Source organism: Rana temporaria, chromosome 3 (assembly GCF_905171775.1).
Source record: "Rana temporaria chromosome 3, aRanTem1.1, whole genome shotgun sequence".
In the NCBI taxonomy this organism is placed as follows: Eukaryota; Metazoa; Chordata; class Amphibia; order Anura; family Ranidae; genus Rana; species Rana temporaria.
In genome coordinates, this window is record NC_053491.1 from 134166429 (window position 1) to 134182776 (window position 16348).

The 16348-nt window shown below is 41.3% G+C and overlaps 1 protein-coding gene across 8 annotated transcripts in view; it reads left to right on the forward strand.

Moving 5' to 3' along the window:
* CACNA2D1 (calcium voltage-gated channel auxiliary subunit alpha2delta 1) overlaps nt 1-16348 on the forward strand; it is an 856738-nt gene that overhangs the window by 699841 nt on the left and 140549 nt on the right. For all 8 annotated transcript variants that reach the window (XM_040343442.1, XM_040343444.1, XM_040343443.1 and 5 more), the window contains 2 exons: nt 2595-2673; nt 12020-12069. In XM_040343442.1, the coding sequence (XP_040199376.1) occupies nt 2595-2673; nt 12020-12069 (129 nt within the window). The remainder of the gene's footprint in view (nt 1-2594; nt 2674-12019; nt 12070-16348) is intronic.

Sequence of the window (16348 nt, forward strand, 5' to 3'; positions counted from 1 at the left end):
AAACAATATTTATGGTGAACCAATCTCTGTGTGCCCATTCACATGTGCCCAAAGAAATAAATCACCCAAAAACAATACAAAAATGCTAAAAAAATATATACGTGAAAAAATATTGAAAATAGGTGCTAACATAAATAAATCATTAGAACGTGCTCTTAGCAGAGTCCCAGTGAACCACTTCAAAGGTATTCAATTAAATCCTTAAGTGTACAAATCCGTGCTGTAAAAAATTAGCTGCTATTCCACCAATTTGTGCTACCACCACCAACTTCTGAAGTGGGCACTCACCAGAGCTAGGATGTATAAGCGCCTTGGTTTATCTTAGGCCCGGTACACACGAGCAAACATGTACGATGAAACCGGTCCGTCGGACCGTTTTCACCGTACATGCCTGCCAGAGGGCTTCTGTACGATGGTTGTACAATACGCGGGGCGTGTCCGCGTCGTCGCCACGCCGATTACACGGCGATGACGCGGCGACGTGGGCGGGCCTGCCATTTAAAGGCTTCCACGCATGCGTCGAAGTCATTCGACGCATGCGAGGGATGGCGGGCGCTCGGACATGTACGGTTGGTCTGTACTGACGACCGTACATGTCCGAGCGGGCAGGATTCCAGCGGACGGTTTTAAAACACGTCCAGGAATATTTGTCTGCTGGGAAAAGGCCCGGCGGGCAAATGTTTGCTGGAATTCGGCCCGCTCGCGCCTACACACGACCGAACATGTATGCTGAAACTGGCCCGCGGACCAGTTTCAGCATACATGTTTGGTCGTGTGTACGGGGCCTTAGGGTTAACCACTCCACACCTAGGAACCAATCTGCCGTTTGTTCAACCAATATGACAATATTCATCTCATGGGTTTCCTTATTTATGTTTTTAAAGCTCTCATGAAAAGCAAAGAACCGATCATTTCGCAATATATTGAGCTCTTTATTATAAAAGTAGAAATAAACAATGGTAACAATGCCCACTCACATTTATTAGTGCCTCCAGACCGGCACTAAGTCTTTCCAGCAGTGCTGTGTAAGGACACTCTGCAGAGTGTCCTTACACAGCACTGCTGGAAAGACTTGGCGTTGGTCTGCAAAGTGTTTTTTCACCTTAATGCCTAGGATGCATTAATGTTAAAAAACACAAACCTTTACAACCCCTTTAATTATGGCAAACATTGCTGCCCAGTTGCCTCTTAAACAAAGAGATCCATGTAAGATTTTACCATGCTGGTGTGTAGGCGGATTAAAATATGTTGATCTTAGTGAATTAGCGGCTGGCCAGGGGAAAGGGTTAAGTGATTTGAGTTCAGTTCCCAGGCTTTTGAGTCCCAGCCAGCCCATCTGTGCTATAAAAAGGGCAAAGGCTAAGGTCCAGGGTCCTTGATTGGTTCTGTTCCTGCTCACGGCTTGTGGTATTGGGACTGCTGCATCTTGCAGTCCGCTGAAGGCACTGAGATTTTCAGAAGACATCCAAGCCTTTGACAATACCAAGATGGACTATCACCTCATGAAGTTATGCCTGGGCAGTCACACAACTGTAGTTAGATGAGGGAGAAGGACATTGTTCATATTGAACTGTTTTTTCTACAACTTGTTCAGTAAAGTTACATTAACTGTTCTGAACCTTGTCTGATGTTATTCAAAAGCTTGCACGTTGGTTTGGGCGTATCTAAAGAACCAGGGTCTGTAGAGCACAAATGAGTATGAAATAAGACCACTACAAAGGGTAACGTGACAAGACAAGGAGAAGGAGTATAGTTGCTAAGAGTAACCAAGCACAAGTTCAAGACACCAAGAAACAAATAGTTAGGTGTGGTACTTGGTAAAGGTGACAGGTCCTCCAGTAGCAAGGGGTTTGATGTTCTGGCTCCCTCCCTATTGGTGAGTATCCAATAGCAACCGGATCCGAACCAGAATTACAGAGACCAGTGGACTGGTCATGAGGTAAAGGAAGGAATGAGTTAATGAGTGCACACATGAAGTCTGTGCTATGTGCACGGTGGGACACAATTTTGTTATGGGAGTGAGGTAACACAGGTACGCTGGACTTGTGAAGTGGGTGCAGGCTTGGAATGTCCCTCCTAATGCAACAGCTACCAAGTTACAGTGTGTAGTGGCATGAGACAAGACACTTCATAGAGGGACTCTGTATGTTATTTTACTGCACACAGTAAAGGCTCATCTCGAAATCGCGAACTGCCTTAATGTTTGATTTTTCACATGACCACAGTCTTCGATCCTGGGCAATAATGAGTACGCTTTGTGCCAAAGGTACGCTTGCGTGCAATTTTTAAATACATTATGCTGTGTGAATGAGGACATTTAACAAAAATAAAGTAGGTCAGACTAAAGTCCGAAACGCATAGGCTGTTTTACAGCTTTTTACATGTATTTAATAAAGAAATACCATTTTGGATGTCATCCTGAGTGCAGACCATCCCCTTCCTTCTAAAGTAAGTATTGTCCCAATTTGACAAAAGTATGTTATGTTCCTAGTTGTTAAATCCATAGATAATGTTAAACTATTCAAAGCATTACCTAAACTGAAGTAGAGTTGTACTTTATTTAATGCCTAACTGATTCTCCACATTTCCCGTAGGTCCGAGTATTTACCTTTTCTGTTGGACAGCATAATTATGATAAGGGACCGATACAGTGGATGGCTTGTGAAAACAAAGGTACAGTAAAAAAAAAAAATGTGTACAGTATATCTAAGGGGTACCATGAGTAGATTATATGCTTTGTAAGATCTGATGAACATTCTATATATTAATCAGATAGTTATCTACCTGCAGAAAGAATCTTTGACTAGAACCCCAAACAATATAGTTTAGATTAGAGTAGCATAGGATGAAACAGTGACATGAATTTTCTTGGATATTTGTTACTAAGTTCATATGCAGTTGCTAGAAGTTTAGCTTTACTCATACTGGAAAAAAAAGATAATAGGGGTCTTTGTGTGCAGAGAGGTTTTGGAATCTGGAAGTAAATCATTATGCTTACCTGTTCTCATTTACATTCAGGAGTAAAGACAAATGGTCTAACCTTTGATCCTCTTCCTTTTGTTCTGAAAATAAAATATTGCCAAGTTGACTCCAATGTAAGCTGTACATGGATTGTACTATAATCTTTGTCTCTTTTGTTTATCTTTAGCTTACCTATAAATGCACTGTAAGGTTTTAGATAAAATAGAATTGTGGTCATATATAATAAACATAAAGTGAAGGTTTGAGAGCAATGGCATACTCTATTTTTTTTCCAGATCTTGCCACCCCAGATTTCATTTTCATATTTAATTGGAACTGTATTTTTCCACAGCCTAATTTTCCCTTTTGCTGAGAGGGTTGGGAACCTATGTGAACTAAAATGTTTATTTCATTTTTAAGATATGACCCTTTTCTAAATTAATATAATAAGCAAAGGCTTAAATAACATATAACGTACTATGTTTTACATTGTCAAGCCTTTTTTGAACAAATTACATAAACAGTCAACATTCTTGATTGAAAAAAGTATCTGATCCTCTATCTATAACAATAAAATCATATTGAGAAATTGCATCAGCTTCTGTGTTCCAAACAATAAGATGCGATTAGGAGGTGATGTTCTTCGCTTTAGAAAATAGGCACAACGTTTAGTTACTGACAGGCCCCCATCTACTAAGGAAAGGTCTGTTTGTTTTTCCTGATGAGATTCTTGGCAAGAATCTCTTTTTGCCCGAGTGTACACACACTCCTCTCAAAAGAACTACAGTTCTTTTGAAAGGCAACAACGCGGTGACGTCATCGTGTACGGCGAGCATGCGCTCGTCACATTCAATGCCGTCACACCATCTTGCTTCACCCTACCTATGCCGTGGAAGCTACCGCGCATGCGTCAAAGTCATTTCGAGCATGCGCAGGTTTTCACGGCGACAGGTAAGTATACAGACGCTCTGGTTTCCCGTCGGGAAACAGGCCGACAAGAATCTCGACGAGAAAATAGAGAGCAGGATCTCAATTTTTCTTGTCAAGATTCTGGGAAGATTTCTAGACGAGAAACCTGAAAGCCTTGTGCACACGCTCGGTTTACTTGGCAAGAAAGCTCTGCCAGCAATTTTCTTGCTGGTTCTTGCAGAGAAAACCGAGTGTGTGTACGAGGCTTTAGAGATAAAGCTGGGCAGTGCTATAAAAGACTTTCAAAAGATCTATGATAGACACATTCTGTAAAAATGGAAGAAATGTGGTTTTGTTGATACTCCCTCTAGTGCAGGGGTGTCAAACTGGCGGCCCTCCAGCTGTTGCAAAACTTCAAGTCCCATGAGACATTTCAAGGCTAACAGTTACAAGCATGACTCTCACAGGCAGAGGCATGATGGGACTTGTAGTTTCGGAACAGCTGGAGGGCCGCCAGTTTGACACCCCTGCTCTAGTGGGTATCTCCCAAGGATACTACTTTCGATGCTGAGGAATATCTATCTTTTGGAAACTGCAATTGCATAAAAAGTGTTGCACATATTAAGTTTGGGAAATACAGTCTACATGTACCACAACAGCTCTCAGAAAATGTATCTGTAAACAGATAAGACACATGTAGAACTCTTCAGCAGAAACAGAATGCTATGTTTACAGACACCATGCACCAAAAGCACAAATAAAGTGGAGGAGGGGGTATCATGGTTTGAGGCTGCTTTGCTGGCATAATTCTACAGAATATCCAAACAGTAGTCTATCACCTTAAGAGTGATACAACTTGTGTGACCCATAGATACAAAATGATGTTGTTTAAAAAAAACAGTATATCAACACCATAATGATTTTTGGTATACTATGATATGGTTGGACCTGAAGAAAGCTTTCAAAACAAGGAAAACTAACGATTTAATTTAGGATACTAGACCCTGCTAACATTTAAATGAGGCGGATCAGCAGCTACAGAAAATCTTTAATTAAGGTCACCAATGCTAAAGGGTACAACCACTTGCTTACTGGGCACTGCCCAGACCAATTTTCAGCTTTAACCTCCCTGGCGGTATGATTCTTTCAGAAAAAACATGCTGAAAGCGGTACCATTATTTGCAAGGAAATTTGGCGTTTTATATTGTAGGTCTGTAATTTTTAGAAATAACTCACTTAAATCTGACCAAACAAGATTCTAATAGGCATCCCGGGTATGACATTTTTTTAAAAACAAAATTATAAATTATAATATAATAAATAATTATAAATAATTATAACAAATAATAATATAATTATAATAAAAATTATTCAATAATGTAATCAAATTAAAATCACTGAAATTTGCTCAGTTGCAGAATTGTTGCTGTCATTATTTTTTTTTTTTTATGACGAATTTCCCCACAAATCGCTATCGCACAATTCTGCAAGTGATTATAATTTATTATCGCTGTTTTTTAGCTGATCTAAAACTATTTTTGACATAAAGGGACACTTTTGGTTGCTATGGACAATCTACAGTTTGCAGGGAGAAAGAAACGTTTTTATTATATAAAATGACATGCATGACACAGGACAAAACAAAGAGAAGAAATACCGCGCTAAGGCACTAAAAAAATTCCTAACTAAGCTGCAACACAACAGTGTCATACAAACACAATATAAGTAAAGAAAAAAGAAACGTTGCGCTATTAAAATAAATTAAACTAAACAGTCAGTTGATAATGGAAAAAATATGATGAAATTAAAATTAAAAAAGACCCCAAAATTAAAAGGAAATAGAACACATGATTGAAAATATAGTCTCTGTGTCAATGAAGATGGTTAAAAATAAGTTCATCAATATTGAATAAAAGTTCATAGGTTGAAATCATGAGTGGTGGCCGACACCACAAAATAAAAAAGAAAAGGATGGAGGCTTACCGGATGGCAAGCAATAAGAGACTTGCGGCTGCAAACCCCAGCCAGGGCCTTTTGATGATCCTCGCAGAGGGATGAGGAGGGATGGATGCTGAGACTTTCCAAACGCGGATCCACAAGATTGCAGCGTGTCACAAGAAAAACTTAATAGTGAAGTACAACAGGACCAGCACATATAGGATATTTGTGACTCAAGGGACCACCACCACCAAAACACCCTATGGATGGGAGGCTTACCAGAGCATAAAGCAATACAAGCATGCGGCTAAACCCCTAGCCAGGGCCTTTAAGATCCTGAGCGGTGGTGATATATCCTGGAGTCCTCCGGTGTGATGTGGTCAGTAGATACATAGAAAGAATGATATTGCTTTTTTATTTTGTGGTGTCGGCCACCACTCATGATTTCAACCTATGAACTTTTATTCAATATTGATGAACTTATTTTTAACCATCTTCATTGACACAGAGACTATATTTTCAATCATGTGTTCTATTTCCTTTTAATTTTGGGGTCTTTTTTAATTTTAATTTCATCATATTTTTTCCATTATCAACTGACTGTTTAGTTTAATTTATTTTAATAGCGCAACGTTTCTTTTTTCATGACACAGGACAGACCACTAGGGACAGGGGGGGTGTGTTTTTTTTTACATACAGTACTGTAATCTATAAGATTAAAGTATACTGTATGTAAGGTGTTTGTTTACGTTTTTGAATTTGGCGCCGTTCTCCGTCCCCGTGCGTCGTAACGTCGCAGGGAACGGAGATCGGCATCACACGGAGGCACTATGTGAATCGAGCGAGGTCCCGCTCGCTCACACAGCGCGGTGGCATCGCTGGATCCAGGGACAAGGTAAGTAAAAAGTGCCTGTGGATCTAGCGAGGCAAGCCCGAGACTGACTCGGGGTTACCGATCGTAGCAGGAAAATCTAACCCCGAGTCAGTCTCGGGAACACCGCCAGGCAGGTTAAGCGGTGTTGCATTTTGAATAACAATTGTGTGGTCATGCTACACTGTACCCAAATAAAATTGTTATATTTTTTTCCACACAAATAGAGCTTTATTTTGCTGGTATTTCAATCACTGCTTGGGCTTTTATTTTTTGCTAAACAAACAAAAAAAGATGGACAATTTTGAAAAACAAAATAAAAAATTTCATAGGGGGTTATTTATGAAAGGCAAATCCACTTTGCACTACAAGTGCAAACTACAAGTGCAAAGCGCACTTGAAATTGCACTAAAAGTGCAATTGGAAGTGCAGCTGCTGTAGATCCGAGGGGGACATGCAAGGAAAATAAAAAACAGCATTTTAGCTTGCACATGATTGGATGATAAAATCAGCAGAGCTTCCCCTCATTTCAGATCTACCCCTCAGATTTACACGACTACACTTACAAGTGCACTTTCAGTGCAATTTCAAGTGCACTTTGCACTTGTTGTTTGCACTTGTAGTACAAAGTGGATTTTCCTTTTGTAAATAACCCCCTTAGTTTGTTATAAAATTTTGCAAACAGGTAATTTTTCTCCTTCATTAATATGCACTGCGAAGACGGCACTGATGGGCACTGATAGGCTGCACCAGATGGGCACGAATAAGGCAGCACTGATGGGCCATCAGTGCCACCCATCAGTGCGATGGGTGGCACTGATGGGCGGCACTGATTGGCAGCACTGATAGGTAACACTGATAGGCAGCACTGATGAGGCACTGATTGGTGGCATTGATGGCTGGCACTGTGGGCACCTAAAGGTGGCACTGTGGGCACTGGTAGATGGCGCTGGTAGGCGGCACTGTTGTGCACTGGTAGGTGGAACTGGCAGGTGGAACAGTTTACTCGGTGACGGCTCTCTGAGATCAGGACCGATGTCCCTCTGACATCTGCCGGTGATCAGCTTCTTTTTATCCTCACGCTATCAGCGTGATGAGAAAAAATTGCTGATTACTGGCTCTGTTTACATCACATGATCAACTGTCATTGGCTGACAACTGATCATGTGGTAAGGGGTCGGGATCGACCCCCTACTTCGATATGTGATCAGCTGAGTCTCATAGACTCGCTGATCACAGAGCGCACCACGTGCGCCCTGCAGGGGGCGCTCGGGTATCTAGAGCACGGGATGTCATATGACCACCCAAAGGCGATATGTCCCTCGGGTGGAGGCACTGCTATCTTTGAGAGGGAATCAAGAAATGAAGCCTTGTGGCTTCACTTCCTGGTTCCCTACTGCAAATGCACGAGCCACTTTGCACAATTTTACTGGTCCCTGCTGTCTTCCGGGACCTGTGTGTCTCCCAGTAGGGGCCGGACATGGCGTAGATCGCTGCGGATACTGTGGTGATCTATGCCCAGAAGTGGGAGCAAATACCTGTATTACACAGGTATCTGCTCCACCCTCCCCCTGAAAGGTGCCAAATGTGACACCGGAGGGGGGAGGAATCCAAAAAGCGGAAGTTTCATTTTTGGCTGTCACTCTGCTTTTATTCACAAAGCTAACACCCCAGGATGGGAATCCTAATGCTAACCATACACACAGAGGCCCGGATTCACAGACAGCGGTGCACATTTATGCCGCCGTAGCGTATTTCCTGTACGCTACGCCGACGCAGCGCAGAGAAGCAAGCATGGAATTCACAAAGCACTTCCTCCCAAAACTGCGCTGGGTTTCCTAGGCGTAAGCCGGCGTAGGTGGAAGTGGGCGTGAGCCATGCAAATGAGGCGTGACCCCATGCAAATAATGGGCCGAGCACCAGACAGATACGTATAATGAACAGCGCATGCTGTGGAACAACTGCCTAAGATACGCAGGATTACTGCCTATGGCGTGAACGTAACCTACGCCTAGTCATATTCACGTCCAACGTAAACTACGTAAAATACGCTGGCTTGTGTTTCCTGGGGCAGACCTTTGCATGTCTGCTGCTGGGTTAGACCTCCTTTATGGGGCTTAACTTTACGCCGGACGTACAACTTACACGCACCAGTCGTAGCCTGCGTCGGGCGCAAGTACGATCATGAATCGGCGTATCTCCCTCATTTGCATATTTGAATAGAAAATCAATGGGAGCGCCACATGCGTCCAGCGTAAATATGCGCCCACTCTACGCCGGAGTAGGCAAGTTACGTCGGTGGAATGAAGCCTGTTTTTAGGCGTATCTTAGTTTTGTGGGCCCGGCGCACAGATACGACGGCGCATATTTGCACTTACGTGGCGTATCTCGAGATACGTCGGCGCAAGTGCTTTGTGAATCCGGGCCAGAGATTTCTCCTCTTCAGCTCACAGGCAAAATGAGAAACATTTGATAGATTTCTCAATCCATGCTAAACAGTGTACATGGAGGAATCTCCCTATCATGTATGCTTGGGAATCACACACCCTCCACCTGCATGCTGGATGGCGGAGGTGTTCTCGAAGACTGCACTCGTGCATGCAAATGCTGACTGAAGTAAATGGCTGAACCTGCCTGTTGGCAGATACCTATGAGAACTGAGCATTAACTTTAAAGTAGACATAATATATATTTACCATATTCATAAAGATAGAATGCAATGCGGTTACATTTAGCCTTATATTTAATCTAATCTAATTGGTAATGATATCTCCACCCCTTACCTATGTACTTTCATATCTAATATCATGATAACCAGCTGAACTTAACTTTCCCACCTAGTTTAGATTTATTGTCTATATTAAATTATAGTATAATAAAAAAACTTTTTTTACAGTAGGGATTAAGATTATGTATATATTCCACATAGATACCAGTAATTGTCTTAAAAATGTTGAACATTAACATTATTAACACATCCCAGTGGGTAATGACTTAACTTCTAAAGTTATTAGTTACTTAAAGTAACTTATAGTGGTTAACAATCTTACAGATATGATCAGGGAAATACAATATATATTCAATTTAAAATAATGAGCCAATATGTGTTGTAGTAGATTTGATCTAAATGTGAAATATTAGATCGTATGATTGTTTTTGTTCATCCATACATTTTCTATATAGTACTAGTTAGAAGGGTTATGATAATAAAAGAATAATACGAGTGTTTCCCATTTCAAAAATAAAAACGAAAATACACTTTAAGGCACATACCAGGACTGGCAAATTATATTTTCATTAGGAGTAAAAAAAAAGAACTGCTGTTACACAGCTCCCAGTCTAGTCACCCCAGGTCACAGGATTGCTAGGTACCAATCATTATGCAAAGAGGTTAGATAAAAATTAAATAACGCATAGTTTCTGTGTAAGAAAAACATATTATCTATCAAAATCTTACATGCAATATTAACTGCCTGCCCCACTGGTATCAACAGAATAGAAAATGTATTAATGCTTTTTGCAACAAAAATAAACATGGAATCACATGATCATCTGCAGTTGATCTTTGTATCCCAAAAATGTAAGAATATTTGTGAATAAGGTTTGATTTAGGTGAATAATTTGATAACTGATCATGATAAAACCAGAGTACTTAAAAAAAAAAAAACTGTATTTGCTCTTAACCACTTCAGCCCCTGAAGAATGTACCCCCTCTTCCTTACCAGAGCACTTGTTGTGATTCTGCACTGCATCGCTTTAACTGACAATTACACGGTCATGCGACGTGGCTCCCAAACGAAATTGATGTCCTTTTTTTCCCCATAAAGAGCTTAGAACGCATAATGCCGCGTACACACAATCATTTTTCAGCATAAAAAAAAAAATAGTTTTTCAGCATGTCCAAAAAACGTTGTTTCCCCAACTTCATCATTAAAACGACGTTGCCTACACACCATAGTTTTTTTTTAAATGATCTAGAAAAGCACGGTGACGTACAACACGTACGACTGCACTATAAAGGGGAAGTTCCATTCGCATTTGGGCTGCTTTAGCTGATTCCGTGCTAGTAAAAGACGATTTGCGCTTTTCTGTCTGTTACAGCATGATGAATGTGCTTACTTCATTATGAACGGTAGTTTTACCAGAGCAAGCGCTCCCATCTCATAACTTGCTTTTTAGCATGCACAGGTTTTTTACGTCGTTTTACACACGATCATTTTTTACAACCCGAAAAACGACATGTTCGAAAAAATGCAGCATGTTCGAATTTTTTTTTTTGTCGTTTTTCAGAACCTGAAAAATGATGTGTAGCCCACACACAAATCATTTTAAATGATGTTTTTGAAAAACAACATTTTTTTCATGCCAAAAAATGATCGTGTGTACGCAGCATAAAGGTAAAAAAACCTTCAGTCTTTACAACCACTTTAAAGAGCTGGACAAAGTATGTGAGCTGGAAGAATGTACAGTCCAAAAAAATGAAAAAAGTAGTGAAAAGAGTCAAATTAAGCGTATAAGATACATAATCAAAATGATGATCCAAAAAATTATGAATAAGTTCCAAAGACACTGTAGGGAGTCACCACTGTAAAGGGATCCACCACCATTAGGACATGAGGGGGCTTACCAGAACATGTGGACCCAATTGGCTTATACATATTCGGTCTGAACATGCAATGGTGTGGAACACCTGGTATGGAATTGCACTCCACTCTCCACCGAACAAGCTTTAGACCACTTTGGGGGATGATTGACTTCCACTATCATTGTTGCAGCATAATCAAGAGCAGCTATGCAGGACCACCAGAATCAGGTTCAGAGGTAGAAAAAAACCTTCCAACTTCACTCCATTAACACATGAATTCAAGGAAAGAAAACAGAGAGCTCGACTTGTGTAAAACCGTAGACAGAAGTTTAATTTAAAATAATGACTAGGACCCAACGCGTTTTGTCTTAGACATAATCTGGGGTGTCAAACTGTCTTGGCCATTACGTTTAAAAATAAAATATGACACCAAAGTGGACAAGCTACCTGTAAAACAGCTTGTGTGTGCTCACCAATAACTTTCTGGGTCACAACAAAATGGTGCAGTTGCGTGCAGGTCAAGCTTTGTTGTGATATTGGGGCGGACAGAATTATTTATATATTATTTGTTTAACTGCCAGTCTAGATTTTAAGCACTATCATCAGAAGGACGTTTTTTAAAGAGTTTGCAGGAATCGCCAAAGTAACCTATCGCAAATAATGAACTGTTTATTATGTCCCTACTGCAAGTAAATAATGCTCTGATTTTTGTTTCAGTATAGCATTAACTTTACTAATTTTAAATCCTATTTTAGGTTATTATTATGAGATTCCTTCCATTGGAGCAATTCGTATCAACACACAGGTTGGTATTTTTTATTTTATCATATACTATTATTATTTAAGATTAGCTTAGTTTGCTTCTACTGTACCTGTAAAATTGTATTTATTAATATTTATTTTTATTTATATGTATTTATTTATATGTAATATTTATTAATACTTTTTAATTAACCTAATGCTGGCCATGTACTATACAATCTGATTGTACAATCTCCTTTAGATCTACAATCAACTATGTAATAATTACTTATTAATTAATTGTATAGGTTTTCCCTCATATTACATAGTTTTGGTAAATTGAAAATAGATTGTAAGGGATTGTATAATCAGATTATAGTGTGTATAACCACCTTCATACTAAAACATCTTCTCTGAGTTTCAATAATACCCTTTACAGATATTCTGAGGCGCCAGCACTGGGACCAGCACTGTCTGGGGTACATCAGTAGTAGTTAACAGTAGTACGTTGTACTTACAGTGCAGTACTATTGTATGGTCTCATTTTAACATATGTTTTAAGATTCACTGCAGTTTGCAGGTGGCTATAGAAAGCCTGCAAGGTGGCATAGGAGTAACATATTTTTCATCTCCCCACTAGGGGCAGATTGGCTGACCAGGAATAGATAGTAATCTGCTGGGGCTAGGTGATATCTTGGGTCACAGATGAGACAAAAATCTGATGGCACTGAAGGAACCAGAGTAAGCATGGCTGCATGTTTAGCAAAGGTGAGGGATTTAAAATGTAACTCAAATAAAATTCTAACTAAGGCGAAATCTACTACCACCCCTATTCAAAGGCCAGCCATAGATGGTTCCAATCCCGGCTGATTAAGCAGGGACAGGCTGAGATTCAAACCATCTATGGCCAGACTCATGGTACCCAAATTGATCCATCAGTCCACTTGGATACAGCTTTCATGTTGGATCTTCACATGCAATTATTGCCATCAGCTTGAGCTGCTAGCAATAATCATTGTCTGCTTTTCTGAAGCTGATTTGGTCCATTCACTTGATCAAATCCCAGCACCAGTGTGGAGGAGAGGCAACAACAACCGCTGCAGAGCTTGGAAGATAGCATCACCCTTAGGCTTACTATGGGCAGCCTTTGTTGGCTGTCCCTCCTTTACACTAAAACAGGCACTGGAAGCCAGTCAATGTGAAGGGAAGTGGAGCAGTTTCAGAATAGGTAAATATACACATCTTTTCTCTTACACAGTAGATAGAATAGTCTTGTAAAGGGGCTGAGAGTAGATTTAGCCTTAGTTACAATTTGACTGGAATTACACTTAAAGGCTGAGGAGCCATCTGGCCTTGACCAGGGCTCACTAAGGCCCCGTACACACGATAGAATCTATCCGCAGATAAATCCCATCGAATGGGTTTCTGCGGATAGATTCTATGGTGTGTACACTCCGGCGGATATTTATCCGCGGATATTTCCGAATTCCAGCAGATAAATATTTGTCGACATGCACAGAATATCTATCTGCTGGAATCGGATCCCACGGATGGATCCGCTCGTCTGTACAGACTCACCGGATCCATCCGTCCAAAGGGATTCCCCGCACGCGTCGTAATGATTTGACGCATGCGTGGAATTCCTTATATGACAGCGTCGCGCCCGTCACCGCGTCATAATAGCGGCGACGGCGCGACACGTCATCGCCAGAGGATTTCAGCGCGGATTTCAATGCGATGGTGTGTACACGCCATCGCATAGAAATCTGCTGAAATCCTCGAGAGGATTTATCCGCGGATACGGTCCGCTGGACCGTATCTGCGGATAAATCCTCTCGTGTGTATGGGGCCTAAGAGTAATACCTACACTTGTCTGGCACTGGTATTTATTGGCTCAGGGAGGAAGTCAAGGAGGACTGGATGCAAGCTGAAGTAATGACACATGTGTTGGTAACAAGTTGCTGAATGGAGCACACAGGGAAACACAGAGGTACTGGGATACAGGTTACTGGCTGTAATACACAGGAAGTCACAGAGGCTAAGGAATAATGGATTCTGGCTAGGATGCACATTTGCACAAGGAAGTCACAGGTACAGATATACTGACTACAGGTTGGAGTGCATAGAGAATCACACTGTTGCTGGGATGCATGTTGTTTTCTGGAATACACTTTTTATAGTGCTTCCCTACTTGCTGACATTTTGGTTTCAACAGCAAGCGAAGGTGAATTATTCTCAGCAGGAGATGGGCTGAGACATCTTAATCAGAGACCCAGGACTTTGTTCAGCATTAAAGCCTTTCCAGTCGATCAGATATTGGAGCTTCCTGGGGGAGATTTAGGAATCCAGGATCTGATGGACTTCATAGTCTTAAGATGAGTTGGCAGGAGGAGCAGCCATGGAAGAAGAATGGGAAAACTTGTCCAGAACTAATGATTTAAAGAGACACATGAAAGTAGTTAGTTAGTATTGAACTGGGTTGACTTTGGTAGTGATGATACAAGTCCCAATGTAACATGTAGCACATTTCATAAAAGGAACCTTAAATTGGGCATTTTTCATTATGAGACAAACATTGTCCCTGGGTTGAAGGACTGGAGCCTTTCATGGATGACGGTCAGCAAATCTTTTGTGTCTTAAGGCTGATAGCTGAAGTTGGGTCTGGACTTGGGATCAGATTAAATTTATATTATTTTACAAAGCATTCAGGTCAGGGCTTTTTCCAAAGTACAAGGCATCGGCAGGGGAATATATGTTTACAATAAACAATGAATAAAATCCTGAATACTAACATTAAGATGATTGTTGAGAGTGACCTCTGCTCACGGCAGAAGGGCAACCAAGTAATCCTGATAGGCAGACACAAAATTGCTAAAAAAACAGATTTATTCTCTTGGTCAGCAGTTGGATTGTGGATGGTAAGCTGAGGAAAACTGTAATGCCCTGTACACACGATCGGTTCATCCGATGAAAACGGTCTGATGGATTTTTTCATCAGATATCCAATGAAGCTGACTTTCATCAGTCTTGCCTACACACCATCAGTTAAAAAAATGATCGTGTCAGAACGCGGTGACGTAAAACACAATGACGTGCTGAGAAAAATGAAGTTCAATGCTTCCGAGCATGCGTCGACTTGATTCTGAGCATGCGTTTTTTAACCGATGGATTTCCCCACAGACGATCGTTTTTTTTAATGTTTTTTTTTAACCATCAGATAATTTTAAAACAGGTTCTACGTTTTTTCAACGACGGGGAAAAAACTGATGGGGCCCACACACGATCGGTTTGTCTGATGAAAACTGGCCATGTGTACACAGGGAAAAGTGACCACCCGATCGTGTGTACAAGGCATTAGACTAGACACAGCAGCAGTAGCGGATCTGTCCATGTGGGACGAGTTTCTTACCAGTTGAAACGGCATATACATGTTCATCCGGTCAGTGTTAGCTCAAGTAGTAACTGATGCCACAGCCTCTACAGGCTTTGCTGCAATTTTTGACCATCATTGGATTTCAGGGCCATGGCCTCCAAAGATCCTCCTAATCCCAGACTTTATCCAGTCTTCCTCACTTTTCGAACTGTACCCGATCGTAGCAGCAGCTCAGGTCTGGGGCCATACCTGGCCTGGACAAACGTGGCCTTCACCACAAACAACCAGGAAATGGACAATATCATTAACAAATGCAAGTCCAAGTCACTCCCCATTATGTCATTCCTCTGCAGGAAGGTGCAATTGTCTCTGCAGCATCAATTCACTGTTCACTGCACGTACATCCCGGGCAAGTTCACCGTTGTAGCAGACGCACTGTCCTGTTTTAACTTAATTTTATTTTTTCAGAAGAAACCCGGAGCCGACCTAACGTCCTCTCCTATCCCACCTTGGTCTCAGCTGACATTTAGATTAAAGCCACACCTTTGCAGTGTGACCCAGCTTATCAATCAGTCTTTATCCTGCAACACACTGAAGGCCTACCACACCGCTTGGAAAGCCTTTCGCAAGTTTCTGGCACCCTGCCCCGGGGCAACATCAGTAGAAATTAAACACATACTAGCCTTCATTTCATATTGCCACACACAACTGGCTATATCACATAATACCGTCAGGTTCTACTTAGCCAGCATACAACACTTCCTGGTGTTACAGGACCCCGCAAAGCCTCCCTTTTTTGCAGCCCATAAAATTCCGAGCCATCCTGCATGGCATTCAGAAGCAGCAGCCTGTAGCCAACTTCAAACTCTTGCCAGTCACTAGTACCATCTTCAGAGACATGTCGACAATCCTCTCTCACTCCCCGTTTGGGCTTCTTCCCAGCCTGGTCCTTCAAGCTGCAGTCTACCTA